Source organism: Dryobates pubescens, chromosome 9 (genome assembly GCF_014839835.1).
Source record: "Dryobates pubescens isolate bDryPub1 chromosome 9, bDryPub1.pri, whole genome shotgun sequence".
Taxonomy (NCBI): Eukaryota; Metazoa; Chordata; class Aves; order Piciformes; family Picidae; genus Dryobates; species Dryobates pubescens.
In genome coordinates this window covers 21,142,088-21,165,743 of record NC_071620.1, presented here as the reverse complement: position 1 = coordinate 21,165,743, position 23,656 = coordinate 21,142,088, and the positions used below count along the sequence as shown (strand labels likewise).

General features: G+C 41.0%; 1 protein-coding gene across 1 annotated transcript in view; it reads right to left on the bottom strand.

The window, feature by feature from the left end:
* COBL (cordon-bleu WH2 repeat protein) overlaps window positions 1-23,656 on the bottom strand; it is a 161,778-nt gene that overhangs the window by 20,863 nt on the left and 117,259 nt on the right. Inside the window, exon 11 of the mRNA XM_054164038.1 lies at window positions 2,596-2,908. Coding sequence (XP_054020013.1) covers window positions 2,596-2,908 — 313 coding nt within the window. The remainder of the gene's footprint in view (window positions 1-2,595; window positions 2,909-23,656) is intronic.

Sequence of the window (23,656 nt, the reverse complement as noted above, 5' to 3'; positions counted from 1 at the left end):
TTGGAGGTTAGGAGTGGAATTTACCTTCAAGTACTACTGGCACTTTCAAAGCACAAAAGCTTAAAATGTCTTACTATCAGCCTCTCTGCTCTGCCACTCTAAGTGTTGCTTACATAAGATTAAAATAAATCATAAATGTTAAGTTTCTGCTATACCTTAAGTTGATCTGAAGCAATTGTGCTCAGAGCCTATAAAATAAATGGAATTTATAAAAAATAACTGCACTCCCCAAGCAGTAACAGCTGTCTCTTATTTCAGTCTAATACCTCTCTTTTTAAATTATGGACACAATAGATGAATACAGACTATCTAGCATGATAGAATTACAGAAAAGGTTAAGCCAAACCTTGTGCTCCCAGCAGGGATAATTTCAAAGTCAGACCAGACTGTCCAAGGCTTTGCCTACCTGAGTTCTGAGAACCTCCAAACATGGAGATTTCTTGACCTCCATGGGCAACCTTTTCTGCTGCTTAAACACTTCCATTTCAAATAATTGCCTCCTTCTATTCAATTTTTATTTCCTTTACAGCATCTGGTGATGGTTGCCTCTTGTCTCTTCACTGTGTATTCCTGAGTTCTCCTTTTGTTTAGGGAAGACTGCTGTCAGATTTTTTCTTAATCACATTGCTTTTGCAAGAACAACCCAGTTGACTCCTTTCCCCCTCACAGCCCTCTCAGAGACTCTCCTTTGGACCCTCTTGAGTTTGCCAATCTCTCTCTTGAGCTGGGGGCCCAAGACAGTACTACAGTGCTGGCCTTGCAGCAGCTGAGCAGTGGAGAATAGGCAGCTTTGTGACTGCAGCAAGACCCTCAAACACTAGTTCTGCCAGACAGCTTATGAAATGTCCTGATGTCTCTCAAACATACACATTTTCCAACTGCTCAAATTTTTGTGTGTTTGTGTGGCAAAGGTATATCTCAATGCAATACACAGAACACATATCATAGAATACCAGGTTGGAAGTGGCCTCAAGGACCACCTGGTCCAACTTTTCTTGGCAAAAGCATGGTCCATGTATTTGGCTGAAGTGAAAGATGTAGAGAGTGACTTCCAGGATAGATTGTATCACTTAATGGTCTGTGATCAATCTTTTATTGACTAAAAAACCAGAAAAATTCCAAAATATTTTTTGCTGATTAGTGTTGTTCTTACAGGGCTCTGCTTTGTTGTCTTTGCTTAATGTTATGGTAACTTCTTCCACCCCTACTCAATGAGCACCTGTGTTTTCCTAACCAGTTCAGATCCTGTATTTTGAGAAAAGCTGGGATTGCTTAGTTATCTTACAAGGTCCAATTTAAGTTTACTGAAATTAATGGGTTGCTTTTTTTGGACCAGGCTTGGAATGTTGATTGCATTTACTATATTAGCCTATCTAATCCACTGAGACTGCATTAGGACCCGAGAAACTGAAAAAGGACAAATCATGACAAAAATATATTGCTGAGCAAGCATCTAATGAGGCTTGACCCTGTCCTCACTGATACTGATGGATAAAGAAAAGTCCTAACATCCTTCTAATAGGTTAAATACTAACTTTAGCTTAATTTACCACGCACTACATGATCTGAGATGAAGTTCTCCCTCAGAAACGTGTGGAGGGAAATAAATAGGTTGTGATACATGCTCCTGTGAAGGGGCTATGGATTAGCAGCTGAATGGAGAGAAACCAGAAATCACAGAGTTTGTGTCAACTAACAATCCAGAGGAATTTTTGACATCTATCCCACAACTCTGCAGCATCAGACAGAGCATATCCCTGTCAGTATTACCAGGCCACCCTCCTTGATAGAGGCATGGCTTCCTATTTGGTCAGTTTGTATTTGCAAAGTCCTATCAATTTTGGGTTCCCTTTGCGGCCCTGCCACCAACAATGTGAGTTTTGTCAAACACATGGTGTCAGAATCACTTGTACTTGGAGGCAGTTTCTAGTTAAATTCCAGGTTCTTGTGTATTTTCTTACAAAAGCTGCAGGAAAATGTTTGCTTATGAAACAAACAAAACCAAACAAACATACAAATTAAAACCCAAACCCAAACCAAACCAAACCCCAACACAAAAACCTGCTGACAAAAATCTCCAAGGTATAATGTCAGCAGTGTTTAGCATTAGGTGAACATATCTCTGCGTGTATACACCCAAAAATCAATCCCCAAAATTTAGTGAATACAATAGTTTTCCACCTGGCCTTCAGTGCCTTGAATTTTTCTGTTTTATGAATTTTGCATTTTATGATCTGCATGTATTTTTTCTCTATAAATACATAGTAACATTTTAAGCACCTATATGCTATCAGAACTGAAAAAATGAACCAAACTAACAAAACAGACTTCTTGCAGAAATCAGATCTGGAGGGCAGTGGTCTTTTGTGAGAAATTTAACTACAAGTTTGAACAGAAAAGTGACCTTTGCCTGCTGCTACAAGTATGTCACTGCAGGGGACTTGGCAGTGAGCTTTTTTACTGGGAGGAGTCATCTGGCATGTGTTCTGGTTTAAGAAAGAGCAAGAAAAAGTAGAAGTTGGTTTTATTAAATGACTCCCTACAAGGAGGACATGCAAGGTATTTTCCAACAGCTAGTTGCAAATAAATGTTTACCTCTGTGGAGCACTGTCAGATGTCACACTATCACAGCAGGCTCTCTTTACAGGGCATGTCTCTGTGCTATGCACCGCATCTGCCGCAGCCGAGTCCACATAGCCACTGACCGGTTTGTTGTCTCTCAACTTCATACCGTCATTTTGTGAATCCAAAGATACAATGTCAGATGGGGAACTCACAACACCTGAGTCTTCTGTGGTCTCCTCAGATGCAAACCAGCTGTTTTCTGAAGCTGTTTCTTCCACTTCTGATAGCTCCAGAACTGTGTCATCCGCTATACAAACATTATCTTGTGAAGGCAGCAGGTTCTCTAAATGAAACACAGCAAGGAAAATTAGCTGAAAATCATCACTACATAAATCAAAGACAGAAAGCTACTACTTTGTAGTTGGAAAAAAACACATGACATATATTAGAAACAGTAGGACGGAATTCAATAGTTGTATATAGGATAAAGACAATTCAAAAAGAGACAAAAGTTTTGCTACAAGATGTTGTATGCTTTGAAAAAAAGAGATGATTTTATTCTCCTACTTAACATATAGAAAACTGTATGTTGGTAAAGTGACATCCAGTGGGCCAGCAATAGATCTGGTTTGCCAGTTTAGCGTCCTGACTGGGAAATGGTATAGACTGGGAAAAGAATAGACTCCTTATTGAAAATGTCACTCTCTGCTTGACATCATAGAAGAGGAACATTGAGATTGTGTTGTCAGAAGCAGTAGGAGGAGCAATTTCTTTCACCACATAATTAAAATGTTGATCTAATTCCCCAAGAAACTGTCTCTGGAAAGTTGTTTCTTCATAGAAGTATGGAAATAGATTTGCTCTGAAAGTTATAAAATGCAAACTTGTGCAGGACAGGTATGCCAAACCAGCTTTCTAAGAGCAAAGAAGGGTAAGTGTACAGAAAAGCAGACACTACCATGCTTAAAGCAGAACCTTTTCCTACATGTAGTCATTTAAAAAGGAGATTCCCTTTACACATTTAGCTCTATTAAAAGTTGCATCTTTTCATATCCTGTTTCAGTTTGGTTCCTATGAGCTACTTGGATTTTCATTTGTTTAGAGCATTTTTGGTGAAAAGGACAATTTTGTAATTTCCCTTAAGAAATGTACAGCTCTAGACACCATCCTGCAGTTGTGCCACTAATGGGGAACTCCCAACAAGGTCAATCATTTCAATGACTGAAATTATTGAGTGAATAAGACAGAATCAAACCCAAACACACTTGTTTTGATCCAAAGGAATCAATAAAGACTAATCTAAATGTCTAATTTGGAATTATAAATGTGCTGCATTCTATTCTTCAACCTGAGTAAGCAGAAGGAAGACTAAAAAACATCAGTTTATGGTCTGATCTTGCAAGCACTTGTGGTGGATGTTAATTATATGAGAAGTCTCAGATCTACAAGCACAACTAAGATTAAATATACACTTCACTGTTTTTTAGAATCAGAATCTACAACTTTTAAAAGCACATAGCTCAATAAAAAAGATCAACACAGAGAAATACTTCTATAGTGTGTTGTATACACAAAAAGATTTGCTTTAAGTCAGACAACTGAAAGCAACTTTGTCAAAAAACGTCATATAAATTATTTTGTAAGGATGTAGCTTTGAAGCGAAGCTTTGAGTAAAACCAAAATAAAAATCAACCCAGCACTCTCCTTTTCTGAGGTTACAAGATGCCATTAAGCAGTGAAATTGATTTCTGACAGCAGAAGCAATAAAATTCAGAGGGTTACAAATCATGATGAAAGATGTAAGTGCTGTTAAGCATCAATTTTAATGAAGGCAGATGATCCAAAGACTCTGTCGTGACTTTGGAAGCAACCAACTTCTTTGACCTTATTTTCTGTAACAACACATCCAAGTGCCGGGTTCTGCACATTGGCCACAGCAACCCCATGCAGTGCTACAGGCTGGTGTCAGAGTGGCTGGAGAGCAGCCAGGCAGAGAGGGACCTGGGTGTGCTGATTGATGGTAGGCTGAACATGAGCCTGCAGTGTGCCCAGACAGCCAGGAGGGCCAATGGCATCCTGGCCTGCACCAGGAATAGTGTGGCCAAAAGGAGCAGGTGTACCCACTTCCAGTTCCTGACATGAGGACAGGAGGCTTTTCGTAATTGCCCTTCTTATTTCCTCACTCTCTTCTTCCCCATGGGCAACTATCTCCTGCATCTTTCTGCTCAGGCACTTAGATCCTTTTGGTAGCACACCCCTACTTGTCTTCTGTAGTAACAACACTAGAGCCTCTCCTTCTCAGCAAACTGACCTACAGCAGGGCCTCCATCCCCCAGCTCATTCTTCCCACATATTGACAAGCAAAATGAAAACCAATTATCTTAATAGTAGGGTCCACATGCAAATCTATGCCGACCTGCTACATTTGGATCTTGGCAGTGGAACATCCAGTCCAGCATAAGAATCTCTTCATTCACCAGCAGTTTTATCCTGAGCACGGAACTAAGGGAAGGCGTCTTTCTATTCAACAATTACATTCCTGTGCTCAAGCAAACACAAAATGTTCCCGTTTCTTCAACTCTATCAGTTTGTCAAAGCACTTCCCTAATCTTTTATTTCCATTGAGAAGATCCATTAATTTTCAAACACTTATCATATGACACTGAACAGAATTGCATTTTGACTGCCATTACTACTCATCTAAACATGAAAAAACACACATAAAACATGACTGCAATGATTCTGCATCATATTAACAACCTTGTTTCAGTTAAGAGCAGTACCAAAAAATCCATTTTAAAGTTGAGCTATCCTTGGACAGATTAAGCAATAATCTATTCCTCCCAATACATGCTTGATTAAGTCTCCACTGGTGCAAACTGAAGATGGATGGGCATTAATAGGTAATGACATGACACAGAAAAAAAACGCCTGCCTTAGGTTTACTGAGAAGTGTTGACTTCAGGAGCCAGAAAAGACCTTTCAAAACTTTCTCATTCTATACAGAGGATCAGGTAACATGCAGTAGTAGATATGATTCTACCTTGTGATTTTCTCTGTCATGACACTACATGGAGAGGTGGGCCCATGCTAGCCTCATGGCATTCAACAAGACCAAGTGCATCTGGGATGGGGCAATAGCAGGCACAGTTACAGGCTGGGCAGGGACTAGCTTGAGAGCAGCCCTGAAGAAAAGGGCTTGGGAGTGCTGGTGGCCAAGAATCTCAATATGAGCTGCCAGTGTACGCCTGCAGCCCAGAAAGCCAACCAGATCCTGGGCTGTATCAAGAGAAGTGTGGCCAGCAGGTCAAGAGAGGTGATTCTCCCCCTCTACACTGCTCTCATGAGGCCCCACCTGGAGTACTGTGTCCAGTTCTGAAACCCCTATTGCAAGAAAGACATGAATGTACTATAACATGTCCAGAGAAGAGCCACAAGGATGATCAGAGGTCTGAGGCTCCTCTCCTATGAGGACAGGCTAAGACAATTGGGATTGTTCAGTTTGGAGAAGAGAAGGCTCTGAGGAGACCTTCTTGTGGCCTTCCAGTATCTGAAGGGGGCCTACAAGAAAGCTGGTGAGGGTCTTTTTAGGATGTCGGGTAGTGATAGGACTGTGGGGAAGGGCTCCAAGCCAGAGCAGCGGAGATTTAGATTAGATATTAGGAAGAAGTTCTTTACCATAAGGGTGGTGAGACACTGGAACAGGTTGCCCAAAGAGGTGCCAAAAGCCCCATTTCTGCAAGATTTTAAGGTCATGCTGGATGTGGCTCTGGGCAACCTGATCTAGTGGAAAGTGTCCCTGCCCATGGCAGGAACTAGATGATCCTTGAGGTCCTTTCCAACCCTGACAATTCTGTGATTCTTTGATCTCATGTAGACACATCCAGGTTAAGACAGAGTATCGTTCATCCAAGTACTTCAGGACTGGACAGGCAAATAACAGTTGCCACAGATAATACATTACTTAAACTCTGCTGTACCTCAGAAGACTGTCTGCATTTCCAAATAAGTCACAATGCCAGGATCTTTTTTTTTCAGTAATGTGTGACCCCATTCACTGGCTTTAGGTAGGAACTGATACCGAGAGGAGTGTACAACTTGGCTCGCAAGTCTCCAAGTCATACTGAAAGCTCCATGGGACACCTCACCCGCAAGTGAAACTGGAGGTTCCCTCAATGCTCGGCATTGCTGCTTACCTATGTCTTGCTCCAGGCTGCAGACTGTACAAAGCCCAAGTGAGTGCCATACCAGAGAGGGATCTCCCCCACTTAGCAGCAGTGCTGTCACTGCACAATTAGGTCAACCATAAGTTACTAAGGCTTTATTGCAGGAGATGGGGGGAGTGGTGGGACAGGATGAAACAGGACTGGAGATGGTGGCACAGGACTGGGATGTCTCTGCGAGAATGTTGCCCACGATCATCAAGAAGAAAAACAGAGAACGGTTCATCAGAAAAGAATGTGAGCTTCTTGTTCAACACAAAAGAGATCTTGTCTCTTTAATCTCAATAGGCTGTAAGTAATTAGAACACTGAATTCTGAGTTCATATGAGGAGTCACATCTGCAGTTGCACAGTTTGGTATGACATGTATGTACACATTACTCATAAAGAATGCCAATAATGGATAGATAAGCCTCACCTGATTTAAATGCTAACCAGCACTTACAAGATTATTTGATCCAAAAGGTGAAGACTACCATGCACAAAATACCCACTTTGATTACTACTACAAAAATAATCACTGATTTTGAATAAGATTAGAATCAAACCTAGGGGCTCCAAAGACACATTTCCTACCCAGGCTTACAAGTTGGTGACCAAGGCCCAAGCCATCATTCCCTCTGAATCCAATAAGCCGAGTCTATTTCTTCTCAGACTGTAATTGTTTGAGAAGTGCTTTGACCTTCTGGTTTTACAGTACTGCTAGATGTTTATTGTCACATTCAGTATTGACAGAAACAGTATATCCAAACCCATTTTTAAAGAGGTAACAGCTGATTTAGCTCCTGCATGGTGAATAATCTGAACTTCACAAAGGTTTGAGAGATGCAGAGTTCCTTTAGTTCCTAGGAGTTCTGGCTAAGAGGCTGGCAACTATTTTCCAATTACTTTTATCACTTGTTCCACTGCCAAAAAACTTCCTTTTCATGGACTAAAATTGGTTTGCTGTAGTCTGAATTGTCTATTACAATACAGTTGTAAAAAATATTACAAACTTCATGATGTTAAAGAATAGTAATTCCTATAATGATTCCCAAATTACAATGCAATTATTTCAGTGACAGTACTTAAAACTTCTAGGAAGAGAAAAATCCCACCACTCTAATTATTTCTACTGGCAGTACCAGTAAATTAGGCCAGTATTAAGAAGTGTACATTTTTTCATACACTTGGAAGAAGGATGGTGGAAGAAATGGGAAAGTTATGGCAAGAGTTAAGAGAGATTATGAGAACAGACACCACAGGATTATTTTAAGAGTTTTCACACAGGTAAAATGTGCTCAAGTTACATTTTACAAGTGTTGCTCATAGACTGATTTTTTTTTATGTAGAGATAGGTGTTTAAAACCATTCAGTGAGCAGTTAAAACACACGGCAGAATGGGTGGACCTCTCCATTTACTGCCATTAAGACTGTCTTAATCCAATATGCCTCTTCACATAGTTGAGCCTACATGCATTTATTTTTTTTTTAATTAAAAAGAAGCAAAGAGAAAATGTATGGCCATTGTTGCACATTAACAACAGCATGGGGTGTGTGGGAGGAATGGATGGAGCTCTAAGGCACTCCTCCCTCAGTTCCTCTTATTGCCTAGCAGAAAACGAAGCTGAGGCCAGGAAATGCTGAGCTGAAGGACCATGTTCTCCAGCTCCAGTCCTGCTCCAAACTGAGGATGACGAGCAACGTAATGTTCCCTCATCTCATTTTGGTCATAGAACCACAGAATAATTTAATTTGGAAAGGATCCTTGGAGGTCACCTAGTTCAATGTCCTCCTCAAAGTAAGGATAACTTCCAGCTTAGAGAAGGTTGCTGAGTTTTGAAAATCTCCAAGCATAGAGACTCTCCAGTCTCTATGGGATATCACTTGCTGGGCAATCTTTAATACTACTCCTCATAAAGAACAGTTTCTAATGCCAAATTGAGAATTTTCTAGCTGCAACTTGGCACTGTTGCAGTCTGAGCCTCTGCAGTGCAACTCTGAGAAATGTCTGGCTAGCTCTTCCTTTTCTTTTAGATGCAAGACAGCACTCAACCTCTCCTTATTCTTTGATTTTGCAGGCTGAACAAGCTCTGTTGCAACAGCATCTTTTGTGTACATCTTCAGTGCCTTCTGCCAGAATCTGCTGCCTCTTCTCTAGCTTGTGTCTTGTTTGATGAAACTCAAAACTGAACCTCTTTTGGACAATGAACACATGTGGCTTCATGGCAGCCTATGTAAAGGGGAATAATCATTTCCTTTGATCTGCTGGCTATGCTCTTGCCTAGCACAACCCAGCCTGTGGTTAATGCTTCACCATCATAAGGGCATGCTGCTGATTCACTAAGTCCTGCATGTGACTCCCAGTTCTCACATAATGAGATATTTTTATACTCCTTCCTAGTCTTATGTTCCATACATGTTTTCCAACAGGTTCTTTAACTGCAGTCATTCTTAACGGCACAAAACCTGCAAGCAGGAGTAAATCTATACCTTCACACATTAGCCAGTAACAAAAATTCTAAGACTAACAAAGGATGTGACTCATCATACATATAATCATAAAGGTACACATTGAGTATTATTAGATACACCCTGTGAATCTTCAGCATTTTCACAGTTGATACCAAACTAATCACAGCTAACTTAAATACCTAGACTTACTTTCTTATGGTTGAAAAATAAATGCAGTGTGGACTCATTTAACCTGTCTTATGAATTTGAGGTCATCAAGCACTTCCTTTGAGGTTAATTCTGCCTGCTGTTTGTTGATATCACAACACAAAACTATTGTAACTTTTACAAAAGCTTTTATGGCAACAATGATTCCTACACCAAAGGCAATACAAGATGGGATCTAGCCAGGGAGTGGGAACTGAAGAGTATTCCAGCCCCTTCATTGTTTTTTCCATGTACAAACAACAGTGAAGGTCTGCACACTAATGTTTGATGCTCCTTTCACATTTACACTGAAAACTATTGTGAAGTCTTCTCTCAACACAACACTAGGTAAAACTGCTGGGTCTTCATAGTTTCAAAACTACCATTTCAGGTAAATGTCTGCTATCCTCTTTCATGTCAGACCTTTATTTTTACCACCTGCCAAACAAAGAAAAATTTCTGAACAAGTGCAACACAAGTTTTCAGGCAAGGGGATAATGAACATACAGGACTTTATTATCCCCATTTCTTTCCCACAATCCTTTCTCCAGTGACTGAAAAAGCCTCTCTGATTTCTGCCTGATTTCACCTAGTTTGTTACTGCTAAAATGCTTTTCATCCTCTACTTTTTGTCACTTACTTGAATCTACCGGTTCCTTGCTTTTATAAAGGCCTTGTTTGGATGTTCTGACAACTCTACACCATACCTGTAACCAGACTTCCTTATTTGAAGGGATCGGATGTTGCAAGCCCAACATGAAAAGCAAAGTGCCCTCTGACAGGAGAAGGACTGTGTGTCCATCTTCAATGGAGAACATTACCAGTCGGCTTAGGAAAGGGTAGATTTTTTTAAATATGAGTCAGCAGTGTCAGTTGTTTGTTTCTTTTTATACACAATGCCATATGATGGAGAGACCTTCACAGCAGTTCCTCGTGTTCAGTATCTGAGGTTAACAGCAAGCTAAAATGACTCACAAGGTGCTTTCCTGATTCTAGTTGGTCCTATACTTAGGTGTGAGGAGAGGAGCAGTGTGCCTAATCTGTGTAATTCAAAGACTATGAACAAGAAGAAAATGTAGGTTAGAGGAGAAGAGTAACATGGAAAAATATCTAAGATCATGTAATAGATAGCATCAGACCTGCACTTCATAAATCCCCATGTGTAACACTGGTAACATGCCATGAGCAATAATGGCACTCTCTGGAGGCCGTTGCAGGAAAGGAAAATCTAGATCTAAAACCAGATACTGCCTGGTGTAATGAGCCTGGTGAAAAACTAACCCACCATTTTGCTGGGAATTACTAGTCTTATGTGATATCTATAGGCAATCCGTATCCTTTACAGAGGCGGTCGGCTTCCATTCAAGCACACTGTAGAATCTAAACAAATGGACTGTGAAGGTGATTTTCATAGCCCACATTAGGGAGCACACTCTATAAAACTGTCTGAAAAGCAGTGTCACAATTAGAAACAAAAATGATTAGTGCACCTATGCAGTAAAAGAATGTTTTATTAGGTGATTTTCAAGACCACAGAGAAAAGGTCACTTGCTCAACGTATCATTTTAAACTTCACTGTCTTTCCCCTTTGTGCACTCTACCAATTAATTATCTTTCTTAGCTTGGCTGTTAATAATTCCATAAAATCTCTACTACAGTTTCATATTTCCAGCATAAACCAGAGGAGAAAAACATAAAACACTTTTGCATTGTAATTATAGTTTCCTTCCCCAGAGACTATCTGCCAGCAGACTCAGTAAAAAGGAGACAAAAACCTCCAACCCTAAACCAAATCCACACACACATACATACACACTTCTGGGATTTAAGAGGTCTTTCTGTAGGACAGAGACACCATTCATCTCACAGCTGTGTATGTATTTCTGATTAAAACTGATTTAAAAGTTAGGAAATGTGGAAAAGAACTAGATCTATCTGTAACTGAAATAATTAGATTTTACACACATAAAAATATGTCAACAGCTGCTTTCTGTGTATGAGGACAAAGCACACTTGCCTTGGGCATATAAGCACTTCTACTGAGAACTGCTGCACAAATGAGAAAAAATACTTTTAGTACCTTCTGTAACAATACAGACTTAAGAGGCAGTAATGGCAGCAAATGGTGGGTTTGCTTAATAGCAAAAGCTAAGAGTGAACTCCAGGCTGCAGTGGTGGTGAACAAAATGTGACTTCTTCACTTTTGCAGATTTTTTCTTATACATCCTCACAGCACCTCAGTCCAGTCAGATCTGTGATGGTGCCCTTCAGGTCCCCCATCACTACATCCATCATTTTCCCTTACATCACCTTCTAGCTTTGTATAGGATAGTATCTATAGTCTCATCTGAAGTCAGACAGAGCCTGAGTAAATTGAATGTTTCATGCACAAACCACCTGTTTAACTTACAATTAGGACAGCACAAAATAACTCCATTTAATTGGCCAAAACATGTTTCAGCCAAACCACCAATAACGTAAATACCTTCACAGAAGGTTTTCCACAGCCAGGTCCCAATTTAGATATGAAAACATTTTCATATGCTGCTGTGCTACAAAGACACAAAGCTCTTACCTCTTTTGATGTATATCAACTGACTCCTCTTGGATCAATGCATACCTGCTTCCCTCTCCAAAGCACAGTCAACAACAGCATTTTCAATATGCTTTCGCTGGTGGTTTACTTTAGCAATTGTATTTGCAGAAATATTTTAACCTAGAAGAGCAGGCTTATTTTCTGAGTTTAGTTATATATTTTCCTGCACATTCACACTCTAGTACTATGAGGTCCACTCATGTATACACCTGGAAAGACCATATGGACAACCTGAACACTTCTCATCACTAAGACACTTTGCTATCTGAAACTGCCCAGTGAAGAAAGAATTATCCTTACAAAGAACAAAACGAGAGCATGCTAAGTATCTCCTTGATCTTGTGTGATACCCTCCATGGGGGCATCACACAGTTTTCAAAGTACATTTCATAGAAGCTCTGAAGATCAGACTCCCTTGATGGAATGAAGGCAAATCAAGTGCAGTGAAGCAGGACAGTGTATGCCAAGCACACTCACCAGCTAAAACACTGCTGGGCACACTGGGCCTGTGCTAGCAGTAATGAGCCACAGACAGGGTGCAGAAGCCCTTAAAAGCTTAAGCCCTTAAAAGCCTTAAAGGTTGTATGGAAGGTAAGCAAGAGACATCTATTTCCAGCAACACAGACACAGCTTAGAAATTACTGCATGAGGCAAGAATCAAATGCAGTGTATCAAGAGCTGCACTTCAAACTCTAGTCATGAGGTTATCTTTTTCAGAGGTGCACAATAAAGCTCTCCCTGGGAGCCTAGTAAGGCAGGGAATATTGGATAGGTCAAGAACAAAGTGCTCACAGAAGAGCTCTGCAGTAATGCCACCACTCCTCTTTGACAGCAGACGAACTAGATCAGATGGCTTCAGACATAAGCAAAGATGGGAATACTTAAGCCACAAGTGAACTTTGCTTGCTCTTTCATAGCCTCTCGTGAAGTCAATTATCTCATCGATTGTGTTTGGCTCTGGGGTCCCTTTCCCTATTAACCTGAAATACCAGGAGGGAGAAATGCAAACATGCAGGAGTGGTAACTGGATATTAAGCTCTGTACTGATCTACAGATAGTGAAATGTTAATGAGAGTGTCATCTCTGATACTATGGTGAGCAGTAGCCCAACACAAGAAATGGGTCATCATCTATGTGAACACCCAACTGGAATAAATTTTCCATTTTCATATTTTGTGATGCTAGTATCAGATCCTACTTCAACTCTAGCAGTTGAGTTTTGCCACTGACTGATTAAAATGCAAAGCTTGCAGATATCTCCTGCATGGGATGAATCCCCACAGGGAAAATTTGTCTGCATTTTTATTCATGTGAAGCATTTTAAGGCTTTCATTTACACAGTTCATTCAGTAATAACGTGCATGCTGCATAATGGGGTACTTGATTAAGCACGCTTAAGTGCTTTGCTGGAGCAAGGCCATTGCTGGAATTTGAAGTTGCACTATGATCATATCCTCAAAACACACAAGCTGGTTTGGGGAATTTTTCACCTGAGTTAATGGTCTTAATTAGGATCAGCATAAAAGGTCATTTTTTCTATGGGAAATTTGGAAATGTCTTTGATTTTCTTTTAGTCTCGGTTCCTAGAGAAATTAGGTTGAGAAGGTCATGCTGGTGTAAGTCTGTCTATGAACCCTCCCCCCGAAACTTTAAAATGGCTGTCAATTTCTTCTGAATTAGTCAGGAAGGGCTCATTTCCCAAAGTTTCATAGAGAGGCAGAACGGCAGAACAAGACTTTATTCATATATGCGCAGACACAAAAGCTCAGTCTATTATCTAGGAAGAATATCCGAGGGAAGGTTGCTGATAACTTCATCAGGAGATTATCAATATTCTCCTTTTGCCTCAGAGTGGCCCTGCACATAATCGAACTGTGATTTTCTTGTTGCTCTCCACATTACAGTATGTAAATTTAAAGACTTCTGCCTTCATTACTTTCAGCCTGCTAATTTTCTCACATGCACTAAGTTAATTCTGTGGAAAAACTGCAAGGAGTTTCCATGTGCAAGGACTTTTTGGGTAAAAAAATGCAATATATACTTTGTCAAAGAAACACATACAGGTGGGTTTTGAAAGTCTCCAGAGAAGGAGACTCCACAACCTCACTGGGCAGCCTGCTCCAGTGCTCCATCAACCTCACAGTAAAGAAGTTTGTCCTCATGTTAATGAGGAACGTCCTGTGTTCCAGTTTATACCTGGTGTTCCTTGTCACACTTGGGCACCAATGAAAAGAGTTTGGCACCTTCATCTTCACACCCATCTCTCACATATTTATAGACATTACTAAGATCCCCTCTGAACCTTCTCTTCTCAAGACTACACAGACCCAATTCTCAGTCTTTCTCCATAGGATAGATGTTCAAGTCCCTTAACCATCCTCACAGCTCTCTGTTGGACTCTCTCCAGTAGATCCCTCCCTCTCTTGAATTGGGGAGCCCAGAACTGGACATAACACTCCAGCTGTGATCACACCAGGGCAGAGAAGAAGGGGAGGAGAACCGCCCTAGGCCTCCTAGACACATTTTTCTTAACGCATCCCAGGATACTATTGGCTCTCTTGGCCACAAGGGTACACTGCTATCCCAAGGACAACTTAACCATCCACTAGGATTCCAAGGTCTTTCTCCATGGAGTGGCTTTCCAGCAGGACAGTCCATAGTCTGTACTACTGCCTGGTGTTATTCCTCCCCAGATGCAGGACTCTGTGCTTGTCCTTATTGAACTTCATGATGTTCTCCTTTGCTTAACTCTCCAACCTGTCCAGATCTCATTGGAGGGCAGCACAGCCTTCCAGTATATCAGTCATCCCTCCCAGTTTTGTATCACCAGTGAACTTGCAGAGGGTACACTCTCTCCCCCCATCCAGGTCGCTGGAGAAGACACTGACCAAAACTGGACCCAGTACTGATCCATGGGAAACACCACTGGCCACAGCCTCCAACTGGACTCTGCACCACTGATCATTACCCTCTGAACTTTGTTGTTAAGCCAGTTTCCAATCCACTTCACAGTCTAATCATCTAACCCACTTTGCTTAAGTTTACCTATGAAGGCATTAAGGGAAACATCATCAAAAGCCTTGCTGAAATCTAGGCAGGTGATAACCTCTGCTCTCCCTTCATCTATCCATTTAGTCATACCTTCATAGAAGGCTATTGGATTAATCAAGCAAGATTTCCCCTTTGTTAATCAATGCTGGCTACTCCTGATAACCCTCATTTCTTCTGTATGGCTAGAGATAGCTTTCAGAATGAGCTGCTCCATCACCTTTCCAGGGATGGAAGTGAGGCTGACTGGTCTGCAGTTGCCTGGATCTTGCTTCTTGCCTTTTTTAAAGACTTGTTTCCAGTCCTCAGGAACCTCTCCTCTTCTCCCTGGTATTTCAAAAAATGATGGGAGAATGGCTCAGCAACAACATCAGGCAGCTCCCTCAGCACCCATGGATGCGCCCCATGGGGCCCATGGATTTATGCATTTTCAGTTTATCCAAGTGGTCTCTAATCTTGTCCTCACTGACCAGTGGAGAATCTTCCTCCCTCCAGTTTTGTTCCTTTACTTCCAGTGTCTGGGATTCCTGAGGACTGTTGTCGGCAGTAAAGACTGAGGCAAGTGTGGCAATCAGCATATTCTGCCATCTCTGTATTCTCTGTCACCATGTCTCCCATCTCACTTAACAGTGGACCCACTTTTCCCCTATTCTTCATTTTATTATTGAAGTATTTAAAGAAGCTCCTCTTGTTATCTTTCACCTCCTTAGCCAGGTGTAGTTCCAAGAGAGCCTTGGCCTTCCTTGTTGCACCTCAACATATCCTGTCAGTATTTCAATAATCCTCTCAACTAAGCAGACCCTTTTTCCTCTTCTACTTAAGTTTTTCCAGCAGCAGCTTACTTACACATGCAGGTCTCTTGACTTCTCTGCATGATTTTGTTTTATTATTTTATTTATTTGAGGGTATATCCTTATCTTGAGCTTGGAGGAGGTGGTGCTTGAATATTAACCAGCTCTCTGGTCCCCCCTTAACTTCTAGAGCTCTAGCCCACAGGATACTTCTAAGTAGATCTTTGAGGAGGACAAAGTTAACCCTCTTAAAGTCCAGGGTAGAAATTTCACTATTTACACTGCTTCTTTCCCTAGCTATACTACACTGCACCACACAATGTTCAGTACAGCAAAGGCTGTCCCTAATCTTAATGTCCTTGACCAGTCCTTGTTTGTTAATACAAGGTCCAGCATCATGCCTCTCCTCAACGGTTCTTCAACCACCTGCATCAGAAAGTTGTCATCAATGCACTGCAGGAACTCTTTTTGACTGAGTATGCTTGGCTGTGTGGTCTTCCCAGCTAATATCAGGATGACTGAAGTCACCCATGAGCATCAGGGCACACAATCCTGAGGCTACTTCCAAAGGCCTCATCCTTTCTCATTCCTTCCTTGGCCTTCTTTTGTTTTAGGTCTTTATCCTCCTTATGCTGCACCTTTGCTTATGGTACAGTAGGTTGGAAAGCAATTCTTTTATCCATGCCAGGAACCAATTATGGAATCCACAAAAGGATCTAACAAAAGAGGCTCTGTCTCTGCTCTCAGCCTCTTGCTCCATCAGGCCCTAAAACTCAGAAGTAAATGCACATGGCCAGAATTCTCAATTTCTTGGAAGAAAGCAGGCAGGCATTTTACTCAGTGTTTATTGACTTGGAAGTGATAATAGGAAGAGCTGCATATGAGCATCTCTAAGGATGGACAAGCACTCTGTTATGGGCATTAACACCTACCTGCAGCAGAGAACACAAAATTTTTCAACAGTTTGCTCTCTGTGGGACCCTGTGCACTACAGCATTTTAATCAGTACAATCTTGCACTACAAATTCAAAGCCATTTTAAATACTAATCCTTCCTAATCTGTAAATCAAGAACAAATTCATACCTAGGATTAAAGTTCTTGCACCTTCCCCCAAACCTTGTTCATGTATTTGTCTAGACAAATACTGTTTGTTACTGATAAATCATAAGTTTGTTACTGATAAAGCATAAGTGACTCTATTTGTATGGGTGTGACAATTTCAACATATTCCACCATACTCCATTGTTCAAGTACAACAGTATGTTTAGGATGTCACTGAGTTATTAAAGTATGTATAGCTCTCATAGTGAAACTGCTCTTATTTGACTACAGAAATGGAAAAGAGGGAATTTAGTTTCACTTGAACATCCATAGTTCATCCACATAATACTTGGATTTAGAGCTAGGCTGCAAGGCAATTAGAAAATAAGTGCCTTTACATTTAGTCAGGATGGCAAATGTGATGCTAAGGTTTATTACACACTCAAAAAAACAGGTAAATAACCAGTTAAAAACCTAAGTATCATGAAATGAGGCTAGATAGACTATTTGGCTCACTGGAGTACTGTCCCATACTTTATGTAACCAGGAAATATTTCGTTACATTCAAAAGAATCATGATCCCTCACAGTAACTCTGACTTCAGGCTGAAAGTCTGCAAAATCACAGGTATTAATTCCAATACAGGCAAGCAGTAGAATGAGCATGTAAGGGAATACAAACTACCCCCTTTCCAAATTGTGTTACTTTCACCCAGGACTGAGTCTCCTTCTTCAGACGTTTCTCAAGGTATGAGAAAACGAAGCCCATCTGGTGACCCAATGCTACAAATTTCTTACTGCAACTGAGCAGGGGGAAAAAAAAAGAAATGTTCCATGTTCAAAGAACATTCAAGGCCTATGAAGCACTTGGTAGTTGATACCTACTCAGTATGTTATCAACTTCCAAAGTAGTTCATTCTTGCTACTGGCCTTAATTGTTTCTACAGTCATTTACTACTTGAAATCAGAGTATCACAGAAGACTATGCAATAAACAAGGAATAAAGTAGCTCGTTCTTGCATAGAATAACAGAAGATCGCCTTCTCTCTTCTCCACCTCAGCAAAACTCAGAAGTTTATTATGTGTAAGCTCTTCTGGATAAATAGGGAATAATAGATCACTATTTAAAGAATCAGTTTTTGTTCTGTCAACCTACCAGTTTTAACTGGACTTTTCTAGCTATAGAGAAGCTTATTTGCATACTATACATGAGACACCTGAATAAGAAGTGTGTAAACAGTGAAAGACAAGTTTGTCCCACTACCCTTGAAGGGAGACTTCATAGTTTTGCAACAACATTAGAGAACAACATGGCTGTAATTTTCCATTCTGCACTCTAAAATAACATGTATTTTAGTATGGAAAGTTAAATGGTGCCTACTGCATGCACTAAATATATATCAAAGTCATGGCAGTGACTGCAAGCCAAGTTTAGAAGACAGAACTGCTGTCTTAAATATACATGTGTTTCAACTCTCCCAAAGAGGCACTTTTCTACTGGGATGAAACAATAAGGAGGACTTAAAGTGGCTGTAAACATACATGATGAATGTATGAGAATCACGACCAGAGATTTTACTTTACAAATGCAGACTACAGGGACAGGTGATGAACATATAATAGATTTTAAAAGGAGACTGGATGAGGCACTTGGTGCCATGGTTTAGTTGATAAGATGGTGTTGGGTGATAGGTTGGAATTGATGATCTCAAAGGTCTTTTCCAACCTGGTTAATTCTATTCTATTATATGGCCATATGTTTAATAAATGAGTGCATCATAGGTCTTTGCAATTCATGATACAATTTCGACTAGATTCAGTGAGACTTGGACAGACTGAGAGCTGGGCTAAGAGGAACCTAATGAGGTTCAACAACATGTTCTCCATGGGACAGCAATGTGCCCTTGTGGCCAAGAAAGCCAATGGGATCCTCGGGTGCATTAAGAAGAGTGTCCAGTTCTGGGACCCTCAGTTTAAGAAGGACATTGAGACTCTTGAGCATGTCCAGAGAAGGGCAACGAGGCTGGTGAGAGGCCTCGAGCACAAGCCCTACGAGGAGAGGCTGAGGGAGCTGGGATTGTTTAGCCTGGAGAAGAGGACGCGCAGGGGAGACCTCATTGCTGTCTACAACTACCTGAAGGGAGGTTGTAGCCAGGAGGGAGTTGGTCTCTTCTCCCAGGCAACCAGCACCAGAACAAGGGGACACAGTCTCAAACTGCACCAGGGGAAGTTTAGGCTCAAGGTGAGGGAAAGTTCTTCACTGAGAGAGTCATTCACCACTGGAATGGGCTGCCCAGAGAGGTGGTGGAGTCACCATCCCTGGAGGTGTTCAAGAGGGGATTGGACATGGCACTTGGTGCCATGGCTTAGTCATGATGTCTGTGGTGACAGGTTGGACTTGATGATCTTTGAGGTCTCTTCCAACCTTGGTGATTCTGTGATTCTGTGTGAGTGTGTCCAGCAGATGAAGGGAGGTTCTCCTCCTGCTCTACTCTGTCCTAGTGAGGCCCCATCTGTAATATTGCATCCAGTTTTGGGCTCCCCAGTTCAAGAGGGACAGGGATCTACTTGAGAGAATCCAGTGGAGGGCTTCAGGGATGATTAGATCAAGGGACTGGAGCACTGCCTTATGAGGAAATGCTGAGAGACCTAGGGCTTTTTAGACTGAAGACAAGACTGAGAGAGGATCTAATAAGTGTATAAATATATACCAGGGCTAGGTGTCAGGAAGGAGGGGACACACTCTTCTCACTTGTGCCCTGTTATAGGACAGGGGGCAATTCATGTAAACTACAGCACGGGAAGGTCTACTGCAGCATGAGGAAGAACTTCTGTACTGTAAGGGTGACAGCAGTGGAACAGGCTCCCCAGAGAGGCTGTGGAGTCTCCTCTGGAGACTTTCAAGCCCTGTCTGGATGCATTCCTGTGTGACCTACACTAGAATATATGCTCTTGCTCTGGCAGGTGGGTTGGACTCGAAGATCTCCAGAGGTCCCTCCCAACCCCTAACATCCTGTGAGCCTGTGATTTCTCTACCAATCACTCTCCTTTGACACTGAAATCTGAGCACTCTAGACAGCTTCAGATTGTTAGTCAAAAAATGAGCAAAAAGAGAAATATTTCCATTTCCCATATCTATATTTAGAATAATCTCTCCATAATTTGCCTACCCAGAAGAAGTTTTAATTCTGGATCAGTAGTACATTTTCTAAAGACAAAATAGGAATGAGTTCAAAGTTTAATATCCTATACCCCTGTCACTGGAAAAGAGAAAAAAAACAACCATCCAGCTGCTCAGTGAGAAAGACAACATTCATTTAAATCCTCAAAGATTTCAGTGTTAAGTAAAAAAAAGAAAGCATTAGATGTTGAAGACATTTAAGGACATTTGGAGAGTCTCTGAATCCTAGATTTTAATCTCTGAATGACTAAATTGCTGGTCACAAAGTCATTTGTCTGTGAAAGGAAAGAGTAAAGCAATCTGCTCATGCTTTAAAAATGCTAGAATTCAAGCTGATAAACCTCTCCAGCAGAACACATCTTCCTGTACTGGCACTAAATCTGACCTACTCCTAGGTATGTTTTCATAAGCACATACACTACCCATATGCATGAATTTCCACATCATGGGCAAAGCTGCCTTAACTATAAAGGCAGTATCTATGCCATATATAACAGCCAACCCAACATGCCACCACCTTTTACAAGAATGTCTAGAGTAATGCCTGAACTTATGTCTAGAAGGTGTGATCACAGGGACATCATTTGCAAATATGATTTAACCTTTATTTTCCTAATTGTAGTGAAATTAATTAAAAATATATGTAATAAATAAATATTTATTTTACTTTTTAGTTCCTGAACAGCTCCATAAATTAATTTTAACCTTATGGCATTCTTAAAGAACTGAAAATCCTTGTGTAAGTGTGGTTATCACCATAAAACTCATCTATACTGTCACTCTTGCTTGATACCTACTGCACCTATGTGGCTACATCGTCTCCCTCTGGTGGTCAGCTGCGGAGTTTTGGCCCTGGCTGGGGGCACAATGCCCACCAAAGCTGCTGTATCACTCCCCTTCTTAGATAGATAGGGGAAAATATAACAAAAGTCAATTATAAGATAGAAGCAATTTAATAATAATGATAGGCAACAGAACACGTGGAAGTGAAAGCAGAGAGAGATGTTAGTCTCTACTTCCCAGCAGCAGACAGTGGTCAGTCTGAGGAAGCAGGGCTCTGTATGGGTAATGGTTCCTCTGGAGGACAAATGCCATGGACAAATCTCCCCCCCTTCCTTCTTTCACTTTGTTCTTATATCTGAGGTGATGTCATATGGCATGGAATACCCCTTTGGCCAGTTTGGGTCAGCTGGCTCAGCTGTGTCCCCTCCCAAGATCTTGCCCGCCCCTAAGTGTACTCTTGGGGCAGGGAAATGTTGGAAAAACACAGCCTGGATGCTTGTCCGGCAGGTGCCAAAACACTGGTTACAGTTACAGCAGTACAAAACACAGGACTAGAAGGATGCTTTGAGGAGAATTCATTCCAGCTCAGCCAAAAGTAATACAATCTCCACCCCTTATTCCATACCATTCCATTTACATCATGCTCAGGTTCCATACATTTCAATACATTTTACCATCTCATTTGATTCTCATGCTTAAATGCCTTCTTGCTTACACTCACAACTTAGTCTACACATTTAAACAATCTCAATACCCAGTACACACAGATTTGTATCAGTATCCCAGCCCTTTAATAGAAAGATGTTCTTCCACTTCTCTGGCAGATTTCTGCACTGGCAGATTTCTGCACTGGCAGATTTCTGCGGAGCTGGAGTTAATTCTCCTCAAAGCATCCTTCTAGTCCCGTGTTTTGCAGTACTATCAGTGTTTTGGCTGCTGTTGAACAAGCATCCAGGCTGTGTTTTTCCAACATTTCCCTGCCCTGAGAGTACGCTGAGGGGCAAGATCTTGGGAAGGGACAGAGATGAGCCAGCTGACCCAAACTGGCCAAAGGGGTATTCCATGCCATATGGCATCACCTCAGATATAAGAACAAAGTGAAAGAAGGAAGTGATGGTGGATATTTGTCCATGGTGTTTATCCCTCAGAGTAGAGTGCCCTGCTTCTCAAGACCGGCCAGCACAGCCAAACCAAACACATCAACATAAAAAAGCTGTATATGGCCATTTAGTAAAATCTGTTCTACAGGAAGTTTCATCTGTTTCTCATTCATAGAATCATAGATTTGTTAGGGTTGGAAGGGACCTCAAGGATCATCTAGTTCCAACCCCTATTCACTGGATTCCATAGGGGTTGAACAAGTTCATCAGGTATCAGAATGGGTTTAATCATAAATCTGTCCTTATTTCCTAAGAGCACTGAATGTCAGCGACACTGGAGAAAGATACTTGAAAGGGCTCAATAATATTTGGCAATTTTTGGCATCTTTTTGTTTAGTTTTCACCTCAGATATCTTAACATGGAGGACAGTAACTGAGCAATGCTTTCTGCAGTGCAGGTAAGTCCTGAATATATTGTGTTTCTTATTGTGACACTCTTTATTTTGGTGAAAATTTGTAGTATAGCAGTCAATTTGTTACCAACTTCTCCATGTCATTCTCATAACACTTCTAGTATCTCCATGATTTAAATAAAAAGAATAAACCCAAGCCAATGTCCTTTCATATCACTGCTAACCTAAGTGTTATGGGTTGGATTGGATTCCCCCCCTCCAATAACTTCATGTAAATCTGTCCCCCAGAGCAAGTTCACCACAACCCAGGATTTGGAAAGTCAGAAAAATGAAATCGTATTTAATAACAAGACTAAATATAGACCAACAGCAATAAACTATTACAGAATATATATATATGTATCCACACACAGCATTAGCAATGGCACAAGGGGGGAAAGCCCCTCCAGTACCTTAGAGGGAGTGGAGGTAAAGAAGCCACCATGGCCAGTAAGAAAAGCAGCACAGCCTGTATCCCTTGAAGCAAAGCCAAGCACAGAGGCAGCAGTGAGCAAGAGGCAGCAGAGATACAAGCTATGCTGCAAGATACAAAGTTTTCAATGCTCCAATGAAATTATATTAACTTATCTATTGTTGCCACTTAATATCCAAGCTGGGAACTAGCTCTAACTGCCACACCTAAGATTCCATCAAAATTACTTAAACTGACATTTCTTCCTTTCATTGAAAATGACAGGAAAACTCTCCTCCTCTTCCAGAAGCCAAATCGAGGTGACATTGGAAATCCCGGCTTGAAGCCTGGAACAAACTGGGATTCCCTAGCTGAACCTCAGCACTGAGCTGGTGCTCATGAACCAAACTTCCAGCAACTTCACGTTTCCAGAATCACACTTTGCTTAAACACTTTACTGCTTTCCACACACACTATTAATGAACTAACCATTGTGAAACACAGTATCTATGCAATTTCACTAAATAGATTTGGATTTAATGAGTGTAACTGAAAAGCACTTTCCCACACCGTGTACAGTGATGGGAGGTTTTAAGCAGGCTAATATTTTAGCATAAATTCTAAAAATTAAGATGATTTCTTGCAAAGACACAGCATTTTTTTTTTCTTCTTATAAATAAAGGTGTGTTTGATGCTATATATGGAAATTCTAAGAAACAAAGAATGTGAGCTAGTGTAAGCAAAGAATTGGTCTTAAATTCAGAAAGGCAAGCTGGCTAGTTTAAACTGGTCATTAAATTATTTTACAGAATACAGAATTAACCA